This window comes from Vigna unguiculata, chromosome 2 (assembly GCF_037176805.1).
Source record: "Vigna unguiculata cultivar grain cowpea cultivar isolate G323 ecotype 2 chromosome 2, ASM3717680v1, whole genome shotgun sequence".
NCBI classification, from domain to species: Eukaryota; Viridiplantae; Streptophyta; class Magnoliopsida; order Fabales; family Fabaceae; genus Vigna; species Vigna unguiculata.
In genome coordinates, this window is record NC_140793.1 from 29,665,269 (window position 1) to 29,681,675 (window position 16,407).

The 16,407-nt window shown below is 34.4% G+C and overlaps 1 protein-coding gene across 1 annotated transcript; it reads left to right on the top strand.

Annotated features, from left to right (window-relative positions):
* Positions 1 to 1,229: 1,229 nt before the first annotated feature.
* Positions 1,230 to 13,076, top strand: LOC114167198 (Adaptin family protein). Its single transcript, XM_028052208.2, has 10 exons — positions 1,230 to 2,135; positions 2,343 to 2,558; positions 2,669 to 2,779; positions 7,124 to 7,321; positions 7,405 to 7,536; positions 7,627 to 7,683; positions 7,783 to 7,899; positions 9,850 to 9,927; positions 10,718 to 10,861; positions 11,711 to 13,076. Exons 1-10 carry the CDS (start codon positions 1,356 to 1,358, stop codon positions 12,767 to 12,769), a joined length of 2,892 nt encoding a protein of 963 aa, XP_027908009.1. The 5' UTR covers positions 1,230 to 1,355; the 3' UTR covers positions 12,770 to 13,076.
* The last annotated feature ends 3,331 nt before the right edge of the window (positions 13,077 to 16,407 follow it).

Genomic DNA, 16,407 nt, shown 5'->3' on the forward strand with positions numbered 1-16,407 from the left:
TCCGGATGTGTTATTTTAATACCTGTTTTTAAAAATGTGTCAATTATGTCCTAATTTTTGAAAAAAATACTTCAATTAGGTCCTTTAAAAAATCATTAACGACATTAACGATGTGTCACGTGTCGATCTTTGGTTTTTTAAATCTTTTATTTTTTTTTTCTAAATATCCATATTGTCAAAAAAACATATGTGGGGACTAAACTTAAACAATAAACATACGTGAAAACTAAATTGAGACGAAAACAATGACACTTAGTAATGACATTGACACATGATGATACCTTGCTATGCGGTACTAAAAATGTCATGTGTCACCTTACAGGTTAACACGTGACACGTGACACGTGACATGCTATTAACGCTGCTTATGATTTATTTTTTTTAGAAGAACCTAATTGAAGATATTTTTTTTTAAAGATTGAGATGTAATTGACAAGTTTTTAAAAACAAGTAACAAATTGACACATCTAAATAAAAATGAGTATTATCTCACTAATTAAGCCAAAATAAAATGATCCTAATTGAAATTAAATGCTTGTCAACGTAATCTTTATAGAAATACAAATAAATTTTTTAAGTAGATAATTAAAAATTATTATTTCACAAAATTCTTTTACTAATCCATTATTCTCCCGTTTCATTTTAAAATCACTACACAATCTTATAACTAATAAGTATCAATGGAAAGTTTCTCACTATTCTTCCAAACTTTACTTTTACTTTTAGAAGAACATTTAACACCTGTAAGAAACATTTAACACGTATGTACAATTGGACCGACCAGATTAAAATTATTGTTTACCTAAATAAAATCACTTAATCCATTATTTACCTATACTTCTCGTATTTACGCCTTTGTTTAGTTGACACCTATACTAAACATTTTTTTATTAGTATTCAATTCCCATGAGTAAAAAAAAAATGATAATAAGAATACAAAATTCTAAAAAATCATTATGTAGATAATTTATAGTTACTATTTTTACATCACGCGGAGCAGAAAGAGTAAAATGTTTTTGTCTTAAAATAAAAAAATATATATCGTGCAAGAAAAAAGAAGAAGCATGCTTAAATCCAAATAAACAAATAAAATAATTATACGTTTGAGCGACGCCGAGAATGAGTACAGTAGAAGGCACAGGGTTGATGTGGTCCGACCCGACCCGTGATGGTTTTTACCAGTGGGGACCCACCCGTAGTAATATTCAGAGAAACCGACAACAGTGTGCAGCAAATTAGTCTCTCTCCTTCTTCGACACCGGGTTGCTCCTATCGACGCCGTGTGTGTTTCCACTCGTCTTCTTCTCCTTCTTCTTCTTCTTGAATCCCTCTTCTTCTTGGTCTATAATTCTCAGATGGAGCAGCTGAAGACGCTGGGTAGAGAACTTGCAATGGGGTCGCACGGCCAGTCGAAGGAGTTTCTGGACCTCATCAAGTCCATCGGCGAGGCCCGATCCAAGGCCGAGGAGGACCGCATCGTCCTCCGCGAGATCGAAACCCTAAAGCGACGCATCAACGACGCAGACACGCCCAAGCGCAAGATGAAGGAGTACATCATCCGCCTCCTCTACGTCGAGATGCTCGGCCACGACGCCTCCTTCGGCTACATTCACGCCGTCAAGATGACTCACGACGACGCCCTCCTCCTCAAGCGCACGGGCTACCTCGCCGTCACCCTCTTCCTTAGCGACGACCACGACCTCATCATCCTCATCGTTAACACCATCCAGAAGGATCTTGCCTCTGATAACTACCTCGTCGTCTGCGCCGCCCTCAACGCCGTCTGCCGCCTCATCAACGAGGAGACCATTCCCGCTGTCCTACCCCGCGTCGTCGACCTTCTTAACCACCCCAAGGACGCCGTCCGGAAGAAGGCCGTTATGGCGCTGCATCGCTTCTACCAGAAATCTCCCTCCTCCGTTTCCCACCTGTTAACCAATTTTCGCAAGCGCTTGTGCGATAACGATCCCGGAGTCATGGGCGCTTCTCTTTGCCCTCTCTTTAATCTCGTCTCCGACGATGCTAATTCTTACAAGGATCTCGTCGTTAGCTTCGTCAACATTCTTAAGCAGGTTGCAGAACACCGGTTGCCCAAGACTTATGATTATCACCAAATGCCTGCACCCTTCATTCAGGTTAAATTCTATTTAATATTTGGATAAATTCCTCCCTCGGGGAGAAAAAATGAAAAACTAAAATGATTAATTTTTACCTTAAATTAGACTAAACTAGGAAGATAGGTTTATAGAGAAGCTTATCCATTTAAGACTATTTTTTATTTTGCATGTTACTTACTCGATCCTCTTGCTTAAATTGGCTACTTGTTGTGTTTGAGTGCTTAGATTAAGATGCTGAAAATTCTGGCATTGTTGGGAAGTGGTGACAAGCAGGCTAGTGGACACATGTACACCGTGCTCGGTGATATAATTAGGAAGAGTGATTCGATGACCAACATAGGGAATGCTGTTCTCTATGAGTGCATATGCTGTGTTGCTTCTATATATCCCAATCCTAAGTTATTAGAGGCTGCAGCGGATGTGATTGCCAAATTTTTGAAGGTTTGCTTTTTATCTTTTTGGTGAAATGTGTTTTAAGTTTGCATTCAATGTAATTGTGTTGGTGGATTTGGCTATTGTGTGTTACGTATGTGTTGTTGTCATGTGGGCAGAGTGACAGTCATAATCTCAAGTACATGGGTATTGATGCCCTTGGTCGATTGATAAAGTTAAGTCCACAAATTGCAGAACAACACCAACTGGCTGTCATTGACTGCTTAGAGGTGAGGGATGTTCCTCATAAAGATGTGTTTATTGTGTTTTTGATAAAATTGAAATCATTTAGCTTATGTGTAGATCATTCGATGCTTGTTTTACTTCATGTTTTTGTATTCCGTCTGCTAGTGCAAACCAAATGATGATCAATGTTGCTGAATTTCTGTTATTTTCATGCTGGTCTAGACCGTTGACTGGGATTGTCATGTTGTAGAAATTCCTTGTGAAGAGTTGCTTGCTGCAAACTATAGCTAGAGGATAAACTAAGGTTTGTCAGTGCATGATAAAAATGATTTAGACCATAAGGGTATTGTGACAGTTACATCAGTTGTTATAAAGACAGTGACATGTACTGTGGACTTTGAAAGTATGGTTTCACAATTCAGTTTTAGTTAGAGTTTCCTCTTCAAAAAGTCTGAACCTTTTCTTCCATCAATGCGGAACTGTTGGTATTGTAGTTATTTCAATGCTGGTATTATATCACATGCAAATGTGTTAAATGGGTTCATCTAGTGTTTACACTTAAATTTGAATTTTTAGGGAGAAAAACTTAGTTTTTTCACTTAGTTGAATATATATGTGTGTGTATGTGTGTATGTATGTACCATACGGCCACAAAGTGAAAAGAAAAAGAAAGACTGACCCAGTACTAGATGCAATGATATAGAATTCATATATTTATTTGACACATCTCGGGCTGGAGCCTATAAATTGTATGCTCCAAGAGTGGAACATGTAAACTAAATTCATGTTCTTCTCAAGGATTTGGTAAAAATATCAACAAGTTGATTATTTGAGCTGATAACCTCAATAGTTATTTCCTTAGTCAACAACTTGTACCTCACAAAATGATAATCAATCTCTATATATTTAGTTCTCTCATGAAATATTGGATTACTAGTAATGTGGAGAGTTGTCTAATTATCACAATATAGCTTCATTGGTTCAATTTCGCAAAACTTAGTTGTTGAAGGAGTTGTTTGATCCACACCAACTCACACGTGGCCAATGCCATAACCTTATATTCTGCTTTTGTGCTAAAATGAGCAGCATTATTTTTTTTCTTGCTTTTCCTAAGGTAACATTTCCCCCAATGGGTACACAATGCGTTGTAGTAGAGCTCCTATCTATAGGAGACCCTGCCCAATCAACCCAATCAATGTCATAATACAGAGAAATTTGAGTATCTCCTTTATCCTCATACAATAGCCCTTGTGAGTCTTCTTAGTATACTTGAGAATGCAACTCACAACATTCCAAGGATCAAAATGAGGAGATGTTAGGAACCAAGAATTGAAAAAGAGAAAGAAAGGTTTTTATTGAATAGAATGAAAGTAACAAGAAATAGGGGAAACTCTCTCCTTCAAGGGCTTCCCCATCACACAGAACTAAAGCTTAATCTACAATTCACCTCCTTGGCCTCTCATCTCCTTCTTTCCTATTTATATCTAACTAACACCTCAAGTAACTGACTCATGAATGTTCTGGCTATCTTAACTAATATATCTTCACTGTGTATCCTATCAATACACTCTTCCAAAAATCAACCTTGTCCTCAAGGTTGGAACTGTGGAAGCTAGATCTCGTGACTCATCTTCATCACTGGGATCTTTATCTACCCTTCCTAAAAGCATTATGATACTGTCCTATCACAGGGAGGGAACCCACTAGCTAATGCATGTAAATTCAATTATGGAGATTTGGGTGGTGGTAGGGATGAGAGTAGTTTTTGTGTAAAAGTTTCTGAATTCAGTAAGTTGAATTTCCAAGATTCCAATGTCATTGATGTTCCTATCACCTTCATTATCAAATCTAGGTCCAACAATGATTTCTTATTGATATTATGTGAATCTGAATTTGGGAAAAAATTATGCTTGAGTGCATCTCCATGTTCAACTTTCTTATTGGTTAACTCTATAATTCGGATAGCAAGAAACTGATCTTCACATCCCATAATCTTCATGCTCTTTATTGATGCATCCCCTTCTTCGTCCATCATAATTTTTGTTTCTCTTGCAAATATCACTGTTCTTGGAAACCTTTTTTCATAATGGTCATATCAACTTTCAGCTCTACAACCACCTTCCCTTGTTCACTAGCCCATCTTTCCAATGCTCTCAAATGACTTTCCATAATGACCCTTCGCAGCAGATCCAATAGGTCAGACCAATTTGTAAGGAAAAAATGTGAAAAGAGAAAGAAAATGAGGGTTTTTATTGAATGTAATGAAAATAATTGGGATGTCAATGAGCCTACAATCCATCAAGCTTGTTTTTTCTCGGATATCCAAGGAATACTTTGTCTATGATGAAGATAAGCAATGATGACTGAAAATTATACATAGAATGGGAATTTTAAGTGGATCAACTACCTTTTGTAAAAGCAATGGACCAAGCGAAGTTTCATCATGAGAATGAGACGTGGAAGAGGAATATTTTTGTGCGGGAAGTTGATGAAGAAGGAAAGGGATTGAAGAGTATTCAAGCAATGTAGGCCTAGCTCTCTATGTCCTTTGTTGGTGTTTAATGAGAGGAGGTGAAACAATTTCAACTAGATTTTGAGTTGATGCGTGAGGTTGATCATGTCCTTGCGTTGGGGTGTGAATGAATTTGAGGAATGAAATATTGTAGTGTTGGAAGTTCCACATATAAGGCCAATTCACAATAATAAGTGCAAACCTTATTTTAGAAGTCGGTTTTGTGAGATCAAGTTAAGCTTAAAGTTCATTTCTTAACATGTTATTAGAGCCATGATAAGTTAGAGTCTATCTTAGCAAAATTTGTTGTTAGTTGAGTCTATTGTTTCAATCGCTATTAGACCATCTATTAATGTCTAGTTCCACGAACGAGATGTATATACTCGGCGTGAGGGGTGTGTTGGAAGCAATGTTATCAAATTTCGGCCATGGCGGCGCCATGGCGGAAATCGGTTGCGGTTTCCCAACCTACCGCCACAACATGACGGAGGCGAAGCGGGTTTTCTGTGGCGGCCGCTTTTCTGTGGCGGCTGGCGGTGGCGAAACGGTAATAGCGAAAAAAGAGAACTGAAGAAAGAGATACCATTGTTGAAAATTTGGTAGTTTTAGATGAACTCCAACTATTTGTTGAGTGTTTGAACACAAGACGTGCAGTGAAGTTTTCCATTGAAAGAATTTCATGTCCTGTCAAAATTTGGTGACAAATATGATTAAAATCTGAATTCATAGCATGGAAGTCCTACACCATGCACAATTTTTCATGTTTCTTCATTTCACCTACAAAATTTGCTTCCAGAAACAATTTCAATTCTTAAACTGCAGATTGAGCTTGAGCAACTAAAGAGACATGTCATGATCGAATTACTGGAAAGATGTTAACTTTTCAGCTGAATCAGATAGGTGTTAAATATCATTGGCAGAGATATTTTGAACCTTCCTCCAAAAGGAGTTATTTTGTTTTGAAAGTCCTAAAGTTTCCTCAATTGTTGGGCTTTACAAATTGTTGCAACAAAGCACAAAGTTTATTAATCAAGCTTTTTCCACTGGTGTTGACTGTCTGACGACACTTCAATATCTTTCCCTAAATGATCACGATATTCCTGCCCAGAGAACTGTAGTTCCATAGAAGTTGACCTAGGTAGATAGTTTTGCCATCAAGTTTCTTTGAAGTTATGGTTAGGGTTATAAAAATGGAAAAAACAGTACCAAAAGGAGACATGCTGCTGGAGCATATAGAAAATTAAAGCCAAGGAAGAAGGGGAACATAGACTCACTTTCCAAACAAAAAAAGAGAAGGAATGTGAAACAATTTTTGCCTCTGGGACCAGCCAAAATGAGTTGTATTTGATGATGTGGACTGATCTGTGGTTCACCAGAAATCTTACCAGCGGCAGATAGTGGCCAGGGACTGGAATAGCAGAGTGGGATTGGAACCTGCTCCAATGCCAACTTAAATATGAAGTTTGGAGAGGAAAACTTGAGTTTTCCACACATACATATATGTGTGTGTGTGTGTAACAATGTAAGAAAAGGTAAAATATGATAACACCTCGGCAGACTGTTGCACCTACTAAAATGGCTAAGCAGGAAAAGAAAAAGAAAGACTGATCCACTACAAGATACATAGTGATATAGGAAATACATATAATTATTTAACACTTACTAACCTATCACTGGTCATGACTGTGAAGGGCTATATTCTAAATTTTTTGTTCATTGATGCGTGAAATCTATCAGATTTTGCTGAAAGTACCTTGAATATCTTTATTACATAAAAAGACAATGCTGTCTGTTGTTTACATAGTTATATCTCTATGCATGTTTCCTGATGATCGTGCTTGAATTTGGAACTCTGATTAAATATGATGTTATGCAGGACCCTGATGATAGTCTGAAACGAAAAACTTTTGAACTGTTATACAAAATGACCAAGTCTTCCAATGTGGAAGTGATTGTTGATAGAATGATAGATTACATGATTAGCATAAGTGATGACCATTATAAAACCTATATAGCATCTCGATGTGTGGAACTTGCTGAGCAATTTGCACCAAGTAATCATTGGTTTATACAGGTAATTGAAATAGTTGCCTCAACATTATTGATTTTACAAAAATTCATTGTTAGTTAATAACATCTGCTATTATGATTATGCAGACCATGAATAAAGTTTTTGAGCATGCTGGAGATCTTGTTAATATTAAAGTGGCACATAATTTAATGCGGTTGATTGCTGAAGGATTTGGGGAGGATGATGATGCTGCAGACAGTCAGTTGAGATCATCTGCTGTATGTTATTTCAATAATTGCACTGGTTTCGTTTGGTAATTCCACTATGTGTGCATAAATGTGTTACTGAATGCACTCTGTTTCATGTAGGTCGAGTCATATTTGCGCATTATTGGAGAGCCCAAGCTTCCTTCTGTGTTTCTTCAAGTACTTCCTATACCACATGCTTTGGATTTTCTCCGCTCGTTTTAATCTGAGAAGAAACTAAATGTGTTTGCTAGAATAACTTTTAAGTACTGATTGCAGGTCATCTGTTGGGTTCTGGGGGAATATGGAACAGCCGATGGAAAGTATTCTGCTTCATATATCAGTGGAAAGTTATGTGACATTGCAGAGGCATATTCTAATGATGAAAATGTCAAGGTATTTTTTGACATCATTATCACAGTAACGTGGCATTGATTTGAAATTAGGCATAGTAAATCTACTTATGTTTGAAGCTTAATGTAACTTCCATTTTTATTTAGAAAATGATCCATGTGCTGAGAAGAATTTAGACAGATTACATTAAGGTTTATGGTTTTTTTAAAACTATATTTGTTGTTCTACTTCATATATCTCTCCCTCTCTCCATGTTCCAACTAATTGAGTTTCTAACAATGTTGATAAATAGTGGCTATACCGGTGCTATAGTTCTATTGTATTGCAAAATTTCTTGACCTTGTGTTTGGATGGAAAATTTTAAGAGAGTAATTCATTTCTTTAATAATTTTACATGCTCTGTGGTGAAAAAATATGTTGTTTAAATATGGAATTTAGGATGACATTGAAATTCTGGAAATTTGTGAAGATATTTTGATTACTTAAAATTTAGGATTTCAAATTCTATAAATAAGGTCAGAATTTGAACTTCTTGACTCTCTTTCTTGATCCTCTTCCTTCTATCTCTTCTCTTTCTTTCCTCTCCCTTCATCCCTTCTCTCTCTTTTACTATCTCCTTCTCTCTCTTTGTTCTCTTTCTTAGTTCTCCTTTCCTTTGTATCATTCTCTCCTCTCTCCCTTTTCTCTCTTGCCTTTCTCTGCCTCTCCATTTTCTTACTCTTTTCCTCCATCTCTCCTATCTATCAAGATTGATGTACAAATGTCAATATTTGTACTTTCAAATTATAAAATATTATCTAATATTAACTTATTTTGGCATTCAATATTTAAAAATTGACGTCCTTATTTTCCATAAATTTATTATTAAAGTTAATATATTTATATTTTTAAAATTACAGTAGAAATTTGCTTGTGATATCCGAACACAGAATCTAAAGTTTAAGAAATTGAATTGATTAACAATAAATCCTTTAAAAATGAAGAAAGGTGAAATAATAAACAATGCAAAATTTTGAGCTTTCCAAATTTTTTGAAATTTCAAAATACCTCGTCAACATAACCTGAATTTGCAATTGCAAAATTCCATTCTGGTGCACCTTCCACAAAAATGGCTTTTTGCTGTTGCTATGGGTGCAATTTTGTTTTTAATCAGCATTTGTACTGGCCTCACACTTTTCGAATTGTGTATGATTAAACTGCACGTGACTTTTTTTCAACTCTCCCACTCACAAAATCTGTCAAACTTATCCCATGCGGGAACTCTGTTCACAGCTTCACGTAAGGATCAAGGAAGAAGTCCTCCACTTTTCCATGAGCATTTTTCCTGAGGCCTCCTTAGTCATCTCTAGCGAGTCTTTTGTCAATTGAATCTTTGGTCTCATATATCAAATTATATTAATTTTTTTGTTTGCATATAGCTCAATTTTTTATACATATGTAATTGATAATTGGTATATGTACCATATTTCCACTGCTATCTGACTTCCACTATGTGCTTGTGAGGCCACGACTTTATTGTTGCATGATGTTGCAGATTATTGGATTTATGCATTTTCTGTGATCCGCGGTTTATAACGATGCTGAATAATCAAATATTTCACTTTACCCATTTGATAATTTAAAATGCTTGCCTGTCCAAATCTATGTATGATTTGTGTCAATAAACACTGTTGTTTGGCTTAATTATTTAAATTGTGAAATACATGCACATACAGGAATTATGTTCCCATGCATTTCATTCCTGATATGATTTATCCAATCATGCAATAATTTTTGCCATTAGTATTTCCGCTCACATGAGAACATATATATGTTGGTGTTTTATCATGTTTCTAGTATTAGTTTATTTGGTGATAACATGTTTTCTGCGTAGACTTCATTTTATCATTGAACTATTCTATTATAGTTAGTTTTATTGTATCCATCCTATGGCTTGCTCTAATTTCAGTTTGTCAGCGTTTTCAAATTCAAACTAATTTATTGCCTTTTCAGGCTTATGCAATTTCAGCATTGATGAAAATTTATGCGTTTGAAGTGGCTGCTAGGAGGAAAGTGGATATCCTACCTGAGGTATATTACTACAAGACTGGGCTTGCTGAGATAGTAATGATTAATGAATGATTGAGTTTTGAGGTCTATATAAACCCCCACCCCCACCTATAATGTATGGTATCTTTTCCCATCTTTCTCATCATTAGAAGAATCTCACCTCAATAAATTTCTAGAAGTCCTTCATAGGTGTTTTCCAATTTCACAAATGGTATTTTAATCTGTAGAATTATTTTGGTGATAATCTAAAATAATAAAGTTGAATCAGAGGAATATGAACATTAGATCTTTAACTTTTATCTTTGTATAAATTCCCTTTAAACATGTCTTTCTTGAGTGAGTTATATATGTTTGTGAATTCCAAGTATGTTTTTTAATGACAAAAGTACCAGTGATGTGGGTTTTTCTGGCTCAACTGAGACTTTCTGATTAAATTTTTAAGTACTCAGACAATCATGAAAATATTTTAGAATACCTTTTATATCTTCTAAATTATTTTTAATTTGTTGAGTTGAGTGTATTGTGTTTGTGTATGACTCAAGCTTATAGTTTACTGATACTCTTATTATTGTATTAGCGTGCTCAGGCTTATAGTTGTAATGATATAAATAGGGTCATTGAGTTAGCATTTTGTACGACCATTTCAATTTAATATTTTTCACTATTGTAATTGATAGATTAGTTTCAAAGTTCATTTTGCTGAGTGGGATGTCCATAAAAAAACCAAATTCTGTTATAGTTTACAAGTTTATGCTAAATTTGATTTATGCTCTGTTGATTTGAAGAGTAACTCTTTCTTGTCTGCTTGCAGTGTCAATCTTTGATTGAAGAATTATTGGCATCCCATTCTACAGATTTGCAGCAACGTGCTTATGAATTGCAGGCCCTTATAGGTTTGGGAGCACAAGCAGTTGAAACAATAATGCCAAGAGATGCAAGTTGTGAAGACATTGAGGTTTAATTCCAATATGGAATCTTCGTACCTAAGATCATGATATTTTATGTGTTGATCTATAATAATTTTCACTTTTGTGGTATTAACCCATGAAACAAAGCAATCAAGGAAAACCTTTTAGAGGGATTGTGTTAGGCAGGGAAATAATGAGAGTTAGGAAGAAATTTTTAAATAATAGTAGTTAAATAGTTAGGTATTACAGGGGGAGACTTTATGAGAAAGTCAATATTCTTATCTTGTGGGATGTTGAGAAAAAGTGGGAGCGTTTCAGTTGTTGTGATTGGGAATGCCCTGTGTGAAAGGAAGATATTTCCTTTGTGTAAGAATTTGCCTGTTTTTTAGTCTCCTTTTATGATATGATTTACATTTTTTTTTTCATGGGAAAGATGGTAATGTTGTTGGTTAGATACGGTTTATGTTGGCATAATTAATTTCTGATAGAAAACTGAAATGCTACTTGATCATCCAAAATATTATTTTTGAGGGGCAGAATGCGTGAAGGTTGATGGGATTGAACTGTACTTAGAAATTTCTCTTTGCTGCTTATTTGTTGTTTTGCTTAGTGTGATTTCTCTTGTTTACAAACACATGCAATTTTGATTTCTTTTTGACAAAAATTGAGATTTGAGCTTCTGTTCTTTCCAGATATTTATTCTGGTTTCTTTATGATTATTGGCTAGTAGTTTCTTGATTAATTTGTGCCAAAACTAAAAGTTTCAACCATTTTCGTTTTCTAGTATTCCAATTCATTTAACTAAATATAGCAAGTGTTTTGCTGGGGAACGATGCCTTTAAATTGTTGTTTTTTATGCCGCAAGAGTTTATTGACATACTGAATCTATTATGCAGGTTGACAATAATCTTTCTTTCCTCGATGGGTATGTTCAGCAATCTCTAGAAAGGGGTGCTCAAGCCTATATTCCCGAGGATGAGCGCACTGGAATGGGGAATATGAACGATTTCAGAAGCCAGGATCACAATGAATCTTTGCAGCATGGTCTAAGATTTGAGGCATATGAAGTTCCAAAGGCTCCAATGCAACTGAAAGCTACTCCAGTTTCATATGCATCCTCAGCAGACATTGTTCCGGTACCTGAGGCACTTTCTTCCAGGGAAACTCACCATATTTCATCAGCGGGATCAACCTCAGAGGCTGGATCGTCAGAGCTGAAGCTAAGGCTTGATGGTGTTCAGAAGAAGTGGGGTAGGCCTACTTATTCGTCTTCAGCTTCTTCTGCCTCTGATTCTTATTCTACATCCCAAAAGCCAACAAACGGGGCAACACAGGTGGATGGTGCTACAGCTGTTAATTCAAAAGTACGCGATAGCTATGATTCAAGAAAGACGCAGGTTGAGATTACTCCAGAAAAGCAAAAGCTTGCTGCTTCATTGTTTGGTGGTTCAACTAAACCTGAGAAAAGATTATCTACAAGCCATAAGGTTCCAAAATCTAATGCTGCTGTTGTACCCAATGAGGTAGCTGTGGAAAAAACAATTCATCAACCCCCTCCTCCTGATTTGCTTGACTTGGGTGAATCAGCTGACACTACAGCTCCTCCCTCTGTGGATCCATTCCAGCAACTAGAAGGACTTTATGACCCAAGCATTAATTCTGGAACAGGTCATAATGCAGGTGCTACTACAAATGCCCCTGATATTATGGGATTGTATTCGGAGGGCAGTGGTGGCTATTCTATACCTGTAAGTGGGAATAATGTAAATCTTTTATCTGAATTGTCCAATCCAGCTGTAAAAGCTACTACTGGAGAAACAATTACGACGCCTTTGCCCCAATCTACTAAGGGTCCAAATGCAAAAGATTCATTGGATAGGGATGCACTAGTGAGGCAGATGGGTGTGAACCCCTCAAGTCAGAATCCTAACTTGTTCAGTGACTTGCTTGGCTAATCTGTTTACTAATCCAATTCCGGGTCATCAATGCTTGAAGATAGATTGCCTCCCGACTTACTGCTTTGTCGAGTTGCCTGAAACAGTTTGCTGTCTGATATACTCTCAATTGAATAATACAAGTTATTATCAGGCATGGATAATACGAGTTTCCCCTCATCTTTGTTGTACCAAAACTGTATTTTTTTAAGCTTAATGTGCAGTTTTCCATGTCCATAGGATGTTTTTTCAACAATGAGAAGTTTGATACTGCTGCGGTTAATAATAATATCAGTTTGATGATGTGAATGACATTTGAAGTTTTTAATTGTGAGATCCTAATCAAATTTTACCCATGTGCTTTTTTCTTCTTTACGTTGAATGTGAAAGCTGTCAAGTATGGGAGAAGAAACACACTTAATCTGGCGCTTGATTAACCCTCGATGATGTAGTTTCCATTAGATGACTTACATGCTCCAAACTGAAGTAGAGCTTTGGGAATCAAGAGCATATGCTACACTTTTAATAATAATGTTTTTATAGGCATTGATATCTTATTTAGAGGAAAAGGAAAATCTTCTAATGTGTAATTAATATCATTTCTCAATATAAAATAGCTCTGTAATCTCATTTTGACATAAGGATATTTCATCTTTCAATAAGATATTTAGTCATTATAATTTATAGTACAATAACTAATATAAATATTAACATTTTATATTAATTATATAATATGTCATAGTAATGTATCATTATCAATAATAATATAATATTAACATTTTATATTATATTTCGTTGATATTGTGAAGTGAAAATTTCTACCAGTATATTTGAAGTTAATAGTTTAATGTAGACATACTAACAGAAACTATATCAAGGAAACTAATTCTGACACTTTTTGTGCCTTTTATAGTAAATGACTTTTTAAGTGAAAAGGTGGTGAGAAGATCAAATCTTCACCCAACTCTAAATACACGAATGCATGCTAATTGAATAAAAAAAACCAGTCCATTAATGAGAGAAGTAGGTTGGGAAGTGGCCAAACACTTTTGTTTTGAATCTTTGAGGAAAAGCATAATCATATGATTCGCACCAGATTGTGACTCCTCAAGGAAGACAAGCATGTCTTTTCCTGCAGAAAATGTCACACAGAATGTGAAAATATCTCAAACCTCCTTCTCCATTTCACATGCATGGCTTTAGAATCACAACACATGGCAAAAGGTGGTGATTTGGTCCTTCACCTGTATTCTTCTCCAGCACGCTTTCCAACTTCATACACGTGCACACTTCCATGCTTTCATCATGTTTAACTCACTATGCATTCTTCATAATTAACAAACCTTTCCCTCTGCATTGGACCATTAATACTTCTCATAGCTCCAACACTTTCTATGGCTTAAAATGCAGCAAAAAGCATGCACTTTTTTAGTCATGCCAAGCTATTGCTTGAGTATTGAATTTGTAAACCTCTACTTATGTGGCACTCATAATGCAAACGTCCCAATGTATGATATGATAGATTCCTAACCTTTGAAATAATAATGAATTTAATTAGGTACTTTTCTTGCACATACATCATCTTTAAATTGCATTTGAGCTACGGTTTTATTTCGTTAATTATTAATGAGGATAAACACAGTTAATGCTGTGATAGAAACACTATAAAAATCTTGTTATAATATCTGCGACTAGGGTTAGTATATGGTTTAACAGAGTAATAACATAAAAGTTATATATAAAAAGTGGTTAGATCAAGATTTTAAAGTTTAATAATTACGAGATCTTGATATTGAAGACAGATACAGCCGAAGAAATCATAACTGTCATCACTTCCACAATCACAAACACTTGAAGTTACTGTCAAAATCATAGTCACAAACCAGTTTCTAAAACTTTTATGTTATTACCATATATACGTATATATATAACAGGAACCTAAGGTATTTTCATCGAAGTTTTCAATAACAAGGAAAATAGTTCCACGATGAAAGGAACCTAACTGGAGAAAAGTACATTTTGAAATAAGAAAGAAGTATATATACAAAAATGTATACGTGTCTGTTTTGTCTTCCACAGCTTTTGTATGTGGTGCAGCTGGTGAATGCGAGTGGTATATAGTTCAGATGTCATATTCGCATTATCTTAATTCAGTACATTGTACGAATTCCCATTCCACTACTACTGCTACTCATATATATAATATAGCTTAGGAAGGACCATTTTTGTTGCAATCTTCATCTTCCCTACCTCTTGTCATTGTTGTAATCCATAGCAGCAAAGAACTCTAAGAACAACAAGACAACAACTAAAACAAAACCACCAAAATGTGAACTTCCACTACAAAGCTTCTTCAATGGTCATTTTTTAGTTAAATATTCTTTCATTCTGTTGAAATCTTCATTTGGATCTTCCTTTTTTAGTTTTATTTAGATTCTAGTGAGGATGTTGCTTTTCAGACGAGTATTCACTAAAGTGCACATTAAATAATGGTAGAAAAAACAAACAAATGAAAGTAAAGAGTTGATTTTACGATTTAACGATTCATGCATAATAAGGTTTTAAATTGTAAAAGAATATTCGAAATAATTTTTATTAGAAAAATTATATATTGAATAATAATACTTTTATTAAATATTCATATAAATAATGCTTAAGATATCAAGCTATATTACATTTATCATTTAATTTTATGTTTGTCCTTTAACTCAAAAAGTAATTTTCTATTTTCAACAAAGAAAATAAGAGTATAACTCACATTGATTAATATATTAGTCACATGTTATAATAAATTTGTTCCTATGAATATTTTTTAAATTTTTTTCCATTTAGATGTAAAATTCTCGTATTATATTAGCTGGTATAAATAATATTCAATACACATTCTAATTATCACTCTGTCGTAATTCATATATATTTTTTTTCTTTGTGTATAATCGATGGATCATATTTTTCAATATATAGTTATAGATATTGAGAGATTATGGTTCTATATATGAAATTAATTTTACACATATAAGACATTTAACACCACTTTTACTCCAAAACCTTAAGATAATAAATGTTATGGGTCTTTATGCTCATGTAGTGTTTAACCTTATTTGTTCTATTCAACGTGGGACTTTTTAACTTACATTTGTATTATTCCCAACAATAATTATGCTCAAACGAGGGTTCTTAATTTCATTGAATCAAATAATGTTCAGATCACACAATTTTCAATTTCATTTATTAGGTTGTATATAATTTTTTTTTTCTTTTTGTATATGTTGGTGGATCGAATGCAAGTGAAACAATTGATCATTTGCAAAATCAATAGATGTTTTGTTATTTTCTCTAATTATGTATAATTGTTTAGTATTTGTATAATTCTTTGAATTTCTCTAGGTTTTATTTGAAATACTCAAATTTGATATTTATACAACTATAATATTTTTCTTAATATTTGACTTTATGAAAAAAAAATGTGTTTTTAATATTGAAACACTTTGATAATATTCTCATTCTTTTGTTGTGATATTTTTTTATAAAAATGATTTAATTGCTATTTGTAATAGTAAAAAAATGAAATGGTAATAAGAAATAGAATGAGAATGAGACAATAATTATATAGCCATTCAATTTTGAAATGGAGATAAGATGAACTTTTTTATTACAAT

Bases quoted from the DNA above. Each gene is read 5' to 3' on its own strand.
- LOC114167198 (XM_028052208.2), top strand. From the start codon at position 1,356: ATGGAGCAGCTGAAGACGCTGGGTAGAGAACTTGCAATGGGGTCGCAC. The intron at 7,537-7,626 runs GTATGTTATTTC...TGTTTCATGTAG, and splicing joins GTCAGTTGAGATCATCTGCT to GTCGAGTCATATTTGCGCAT. The intron at 7,684-7,782 runs GTACTTCCTATA...TACTGATTGCAG, and splicing joins TTCCTTCTGTGTTTCTTCAA to GTCATCTGTTGGGTTCTGGG.